Source organism: Protopterus annectens, chromosome 11.part0, assembly GCF_019279795.1.
Source record: "Protopterus annectens isolate FY-2018-M chromosome 11.part0, PAN1.0, whole genome shotgun sequence".
Lineage (NCBI taxonomy): Eukaryota > Metazoa > Chordata > Ceratodontiformes > Protopteridae > Protopterus > Protopterus annectens.
Window position 1 is genome coordinate 128,355,879 of NC_056745.1, and position 6,874 is coordinate 128,362,752.

General features: G+C 42.3%; 1 protein-coding gene across 1 annotated transcript in view; it reads left to right on the forward strand.

Moving 5' to 3' along the window:
- The window catches only part of WNT5B (Wnt family member 5B), a gene marked incomplete in the record, with an annotated part of 1,807,993 nt that extends 1,804,916 nt beyond the window's left edge, over positions 1–3,077 (forward strand). The window contains 1 exon segment of the mRNA XM_044087503.1: positions 1,084–3,077. Coding sequence (XP_043943438.1) covers positions 1,084–1,542 — 459 coding nt within the window.
- Between the last annotated feature and the right edge of the window lie 3,797 nt (positions 3,078–6,874).

Sequence of the window (6,874 nt, forward strand, 5' to 3'; positions counted from 1 at the left end):
AAACTGAAGTATAGGCTACTGTGTCTGCTGAACCTGGATGACATTTGCTTGAATTCTGTTAACTGCATACCTCAGCTGTTATACTCACCTTTTCAACGACTTCTCAAACTAAATACTTTTCATTTTTTTCAGTGGTGGCCTGAAATTAACTATTCAGGTGTGTTATAAAGAGTCTTAAATTTATAAGGGGGAGGGTACAGTTAAAGTGCATACTAGTCTGCAGGGCATTTGTGGTTGTGAACTAACAGACTCCACAAATTACAGAAAATGAAGTTTAGGATTACTTGGAGATAAATGTCTCATTGGAAAAGCATCTGTACAGTCTAAGAAAAAGATTATTGTACAGTGAATGGATTCATAGTTTCATAGGCAGTTACTAGACATTCATTCCAGGAAACCTTTGAGGTGCCTAGCCCAAGTTCCCAATTGCCCCAAAGCACTGCCTAATTAAATAACTTGTTGAAGGTCACACTGTAGGCAAATGAAAGTAGAGAATGAAGAAAAAGTTATAATTTCCAACGGAGATTATGTGCATAGCTCCTACTGTGTTTAGAAAGCTGAACTTATTTTACATGTTTGCCTTGTTTTGGTAAACAAGATAAACAAGGAACAGCTGTCACCTGCTTTCAGCACAGCTTTAGAATGTTGCCTGACTGGGTGACTTACAGCTGAACGGATTTTTGTGTTTTTCTTGGTCGTCTGCTTTCAGGCATCTCCTGCCTCTGGTGTCCCTCACTCAGTATTGATCTGTTAATCTAATCAATCAGTGAATCACTCACTTGGCAGTGCCTTGGTTATTAATAATTCATGTAGAATTTCATGTTGGTGCATATGCTGATTTTGGACTGAATAGATCTGATAGCTTGTAATTCAGTTCTGGTAAAGTCAGTTGTAATGGCCAGTAAATCATATGTTATGAGCTCGGACATCATTCTCGAAACTATACATTAGAATCTAATTAGTCATTACTTGAAGAGTGGGATGTTGTGCGTAACTATTTGTGATGTTTTCTACCCTGCTGCCCTGGACTCATTGTTTTTTTTCTCTCTCTCTTTTTTTTTTTTTTTTTTTTTTTAACTGCAGGCAGTGTACATGTTGGCAGATGTGGCCTGCAAATGTCACGGAGTTTCTGGTTCCTGCAGTCTCAAAACTTGCTGGCTTCAGCTAGCTGACTTTCGCAAGGTAGGAGATCATCTGAAGGAAAAGTACGATGGTGCTGCAGCAATGAAGCTGAATCGTAAAGGTCAACTGGAGTTGGTAAATAGCCGCTTCAACACCCCTACTGCAGAAGACCTGGTGTACATTGACCAGAGCCCTGACTATTGTGTGAGGAATGAAACAACAGGCTCTCTAGGAACTGTGGGTCGACTTTGTAACCGAACATCAGAAGGAATGGATGGATGCAACTTGATGTGCTGTGGGAGGGGCTATAACCAGTTCAAGACTGTGCAAGTTGAGCGCTGTCATTGTAAATTCCACTGGTGCTGCTACGTCAAGTGTAAAAAATGCACATCCATTGTAGACCAGTTTGTGTGTAAATAAACCAAAAACTAATAGTATTATTATTATTATAATATTAACAAAGTCATTATTTAAAAAGAAACACTTGTTTTATCCAACACTGGGACCCTCACCTTTTATTAAAGTGAGATGTGTTTTCAGTTCTTATGTCCTTCCTTATGTCTTCTCCAAAGAAGCAAGAAGAAAGCTGTCACATTTTGTGTGCTTGTAAATGTACACCCACAGAGTAATGCCAGCTAATCAGTATACCTGTCCGGAGATTTAGAAGCTAAGTGGTGTGGACAAGAACAGGGGCCTTTATGGATCAGCCTTATCACATATACTAAACTTCACTGGTGACTGAATTGTAGCACATAGTGGGTGTGCATATTTTGCAGTTATGCATTCTGTCGCTATCGAGTACTGCCATTAGAATCAGATCCTGCAAGGTCTATGACTTCATAGTTTGCTTATATTTATATTTAGTCTGCCTCAAAACAAATTTACCATGCTTTACCAATCTACCAGTATGCATTGATTTTCTTGGAGAAATGAGCTAACAGACTCAGAAGTTCCATGGTCTAATTTTTCATGAATGTTCTGGAGTGACTGCCTGGCAGTCATAATTGGGTAAAATTATGTACCGAACTCAGAGGTGTGTCTGAATTCACATTTTCTATTCTGTCTTCTCCTTGCGTCTCTTCTGGCTTCCATAGTCCATTGCTGGAAATGGTGTGCAGCTTCCCAGTTCATAGTCAGAGGGTAGCAGTAACACCTGTGTACACAGAATTAGAACAGCAGTGACATCATCAAGAAAGGACTGTAGTAACAACAGAGCAATGGGATATGAGGTATCTCTTCATATCAGAGGAAAAACGAGATGCTGTTCTCAGCTTTAGATCTTTATTTTTCCTGTAGCCCTCTACACCCTTTCTCTCCTTTCTGAGGGTTACAAGAGTCGGTTATTGAATTTTTCTGGCAAGCCTGCAGGAATGTATGTGTATCTTTAGACTGTCATATAGAAAGAAAAGAAAGAGCGACATGGCACTGAAATGCCAAAGATGAAATTTCATCATATGCCCTTCACTGAAATTAAACTGATTGACACTTTGTTGTCATGTGACACAGCTGCTGACTCTCCATCCTGATGATTTCTTTTAACAAAGTTGAACAGTCCTAGAAATGGCCAGCTCAAATCACAGCCTCTCATCTGTGTGCAGAATTTAATTGTCAGAATGTAAAGTGGAATGTTAAAAGGCAGCTTCTTATCAACCTTTTCTGACCCTTAAGAGCTAGCGAAAGTTTCCTAAACGTTTCTCCTGCCTCAAGAGACACAGACTGACTGAACCTGAGCACAGAGGTGGAGCAAAAAGCTTGTAAATAGATGTTGTTATATGAATTCAAGTTTTGTAACTGGAAAGTATAAAAGTGGAAATAGCATTTTTAAAATATCACCGTCAAAAACGCATTCAGACAAATTCAATTGCAATATAGGTGGTATGAGAAGTGTTTACTGCCATTATTTTTCTGTACTTTTCAAGTCGTTTATTAATATCTAAAATAAAGATTTATTTTCAGTTGCTTTGAAATGTCATTAAAAACAGAAAAAAAAATGTGTATGTTCTGATAACCTGCAGTTTTTTTTTTCCTCTACTGTTGAATATCTAGGAAGGTTGTACAATGGAAATGTACTGCAGTCCGAAAGTTACTTGGATTTGGAGAAAACTGTCACATCTCTTAATAATGTTGGCGACCATTTCCAACTGCATTATAATGACAGGCTGGGTGAAGGAATTTTCTACACATTGTGAAGATGTTCTTCATCTCACATTGCTGCAGTCCTTACATATGGGGTAGTCCGCTGTCCTCGGTCGGCCCGAATACCAAAGTATTAGGCTGACGTCGGTCATGGGCGCTCAGATCTGACATCAGAGCGTCAGGGTATAAAAGCGCATGACCGACGTCATATCCTCAGTCTTTTTTGCCGCATGGTCCGATGCAGAAGCAGCGTTGCAAGTGCCGTTCGGCGTTCTGAAATTTTCGTATTCTGAGTTTCAGACCGAAACCAAGTTGGGCTAAGTACCCCGTTGGGGAATATTTTTGTTTTTTCTTGCCTCAGTTAATTCCGGATGTCAGAAAAAGTGAATAATTGTATTTCTTGTGGGAAACAGATACCGCATAGGGATTATCACTCTCTTTGCATTCCTTATTTGGGACCTGAGCACGACATAGTCGGGTGTCGGTTTTGTGCTAGGTTTAATAAGCGCACCATAAAACGAAGGTTAGATTGCGCTAGGTTAGTCTTTGGTAAGCGGTGTAATTATAATATGCCGTCGGATCCTCCGGCGCCGCTTCCAAGAAGCGCAAAGACAAATCTTTGAAAACTAGACAGGATGATTCGTCCGTTTCGGACGCCGGTCCTGTAGAAGCTACAGTGGAACAAGTGGATCCGGCTGAAGCTTCTGTTGAGTCTCAGGGGGAAACTTTGATTTTGCAGGATGTGGCCTTACAGGAGTCAGGTCAAGCTGAAGGGGCCTCTCAGGTTACTGTTCTCCCTTCTATGCCTAAGGTGGTTAGGCCTTCTGCTACTGTTTCTAAGGCTTCTTCTAAGGGCAGGTCTGTTTTGCCTTCCTCTGGTGTCACTCCAGGTACTTCAGGGTCTGTGCCTAAAAAGCACATGCTTAAAATGGCAGAAGATTTGATTTCTTTAATTAGAGGTTCTATGCCCCCTCCTGATAAGAGGCCCAGGGTGGAGCCAGAGTTGGAAAGTTTGGATCAGGCCTCAGATGACTCAGAGTCTTCTGCTGAAGATATTCAAGATTTTCCTCCTTATTCGGATTCTGATGCCGAGGATTCCACTCCTTCTGCTTCTCCTCCAGAGGATTTTTCTTTTTCAGAAACTGCATTCCATGAGGGAGCATTTTAAGTGGGAAGGACAGGATTTCTCTGATTCACGGAAGAGGCTTAGGGAATTCTTGTTTTTACCACAGCATAGACCCTTGGCTATACCTCCTGTTTTGGATGTTGTTCAAGATGTTTTCTCGGAGGCTTCCCTTAATCCAGATTCTTTGCCTCCTGCGCCAGTTAAACCGGGCAGGTATTACAGGGTGCCTGAGGCTCATAAATATCTGTATAAGAGTCCTAGGGCGGACCCGGAAACTATTAGTCAGGGGCCTAAGGGTGTTAGAGCCTCTGTTGTTAAGAATCCGGTTCCTCTAGATAAGGAAGCTAGAGCTTTGGATAGATGGGGTAAGAAGGTGTATACCTCTTCTACTTTAGCAATGAGGGCTTTAAATTGCCAGTTTCATATGTTGAAGTATCAGAATTTCCTCCTTTCTCAGCTAAAATCTAAAGTGGATGCTTTGGCAGAGGGCATTGAGTGTAAAGAATTGCAGGATTTAGTACATGTCTCTGAACAGGTGGGTAAGCATTCTTTGCAGTGTGGTTTTGATGCTGTACAGGCCTCTTCTAGGGTGGCTGCCACTGGTTCAGTTCTTCGTAGGCACGCCTGGCTTAAGGATCAGAATTTGTCCGAGCATGTTAAAACTAGAATTCTGGATGCCCCTTTACAGTCTGAAGTTTTGTTTGGTACCCCTGTGGAGTTGGTTTTGAAGAAAATGGAAGACAAGGCTAAGTCTATGCAGACTGTTAAAGATTTTTTGCAGGTGCAACCTCCAAAGTTTAGTAGAAATTGGCCTACTAAGGGGTGGGCGTACCCTTCTTCTGATACTCAGTCTAGGGGTAGATCTAGACGTGGCAGGGGCAGAGCTCATAGTACATTCAGGCCTAGAACTTGGAGTTCGCCTGCACAACCTGCAGGTGAGGGCAGGGGCCAGTCCTTTCGTAAACAGGCCCAATGACCTGCATTTTCAGCTGCCAGATTCTTCCTGCCTGGCAGCTCCTTTGGGAGGAAAGTTAGCACTTTTCAAGCAAAACTGGCTTTTAGTCACCCAGGACAAATGGGTGTTGGACATTATAAACCGAGGCTACAAGTTCTATTTCCATACATTGCCTCCTTTCAAAGGCATGCCAGACGTTCCTCCTCGGCAAAGGATAGAGGCTCACAAGCAGATTTCTATACTTCTTCAAATAGGAGCTATACAGCCAGTTCCTCTGTCAGAAGTGGGCCTAGGATTTTATTCTCGCCTGTTTCTAGTACCAAAGAAAGGAAACACGTGGAGACCAATTTTGGATTTATCTATCCTCAACACTTATCTGGACATTCCAAAGTTCAAAATGCTGGCGTTACAACAGCTTTTACCTCTGCTGGGAAAAGATCACTGGATGGTAACTCTGGATCTCAAAGAGGCTTATCTTCATGTTCCTATCAGGCCCAGTTGCAGGAGGTACCTACGTTTTCGGGCTGGAAATTTACATTATCAGTTCTCTGCATTGCCCTTTGGCTTATCTACTGCGCCCAGAGTGTTCACAAAGGTTCTGGCTCCAGTGATAGCCTTTTTCAGGTTAAGAGGAATACAGATTTATCCTTATTTGGACGATTGCCTGATTATTGCACAAGACAAGGATGAACTTCTTCATCATCTACAGTATGTGATGGTAGTGTTAAGATGCCTGGGGTATTCTGTGAATGAAACAAAGTCCAGTCTAGTACCCTCTCAGGACATGTGCTTTCTGGGTGTGAGACTGAATACAGCTTCCCAGATGGCTTTTTTGACCCCGGACAAACAAAGAAGCCTTTCTCTTTATTTCCATCAAATGTCTCTACAGTCCAGGCTGACTGCAAGGACAGTCCTTCAAGCCTTGGGGTTCATGGCATCTTCTATTCTGGTGCTTCCCAATGCCAAACTGCATATGAGGAAGCTTCAATGGTATCTCAAAAATGTATGGACACAACACTGCCAGGATCTAGACACTGTCATTCAGATAATACCTTGCATTCAGAAGGAATTTTTGTGGTGGGCTCAGGAATGTCACCTAAACAAGGGACTCTCTGTGACCCGACCAGAGGCGAGTCAGATTCTAACGACAGATGCCTCAGACAAGGCTTGGGGAGCACACCTCAATGGAAAATGGGTGCAAGACACGTGGCCTGTCAGACTTCAACATTTGCATATCAACTTGAAGGAGATGTTAGCAGTCCAATTTGCATTGATGGCTTTCAAGGATTTACTTCTCCCAGGGCAGGTGTTGATTCAAACAGACAACACTACTGTCATGTGGTACATCAACAAGCAAGGGGAACCCATTCGTACCCTCTTTGCAGGCAAGCGATGATTTTGTGGGAGACTGCTCTCAGTTTACACCTCAATCTTCAGGCAAGGTTTCTACCAGGAGCACAGAACTCCTTAGCAGATGTGTTGAGCAGACAAATAGTGGATCCTCACGAGTGGAAACTGGATCCTCATGTATTTCA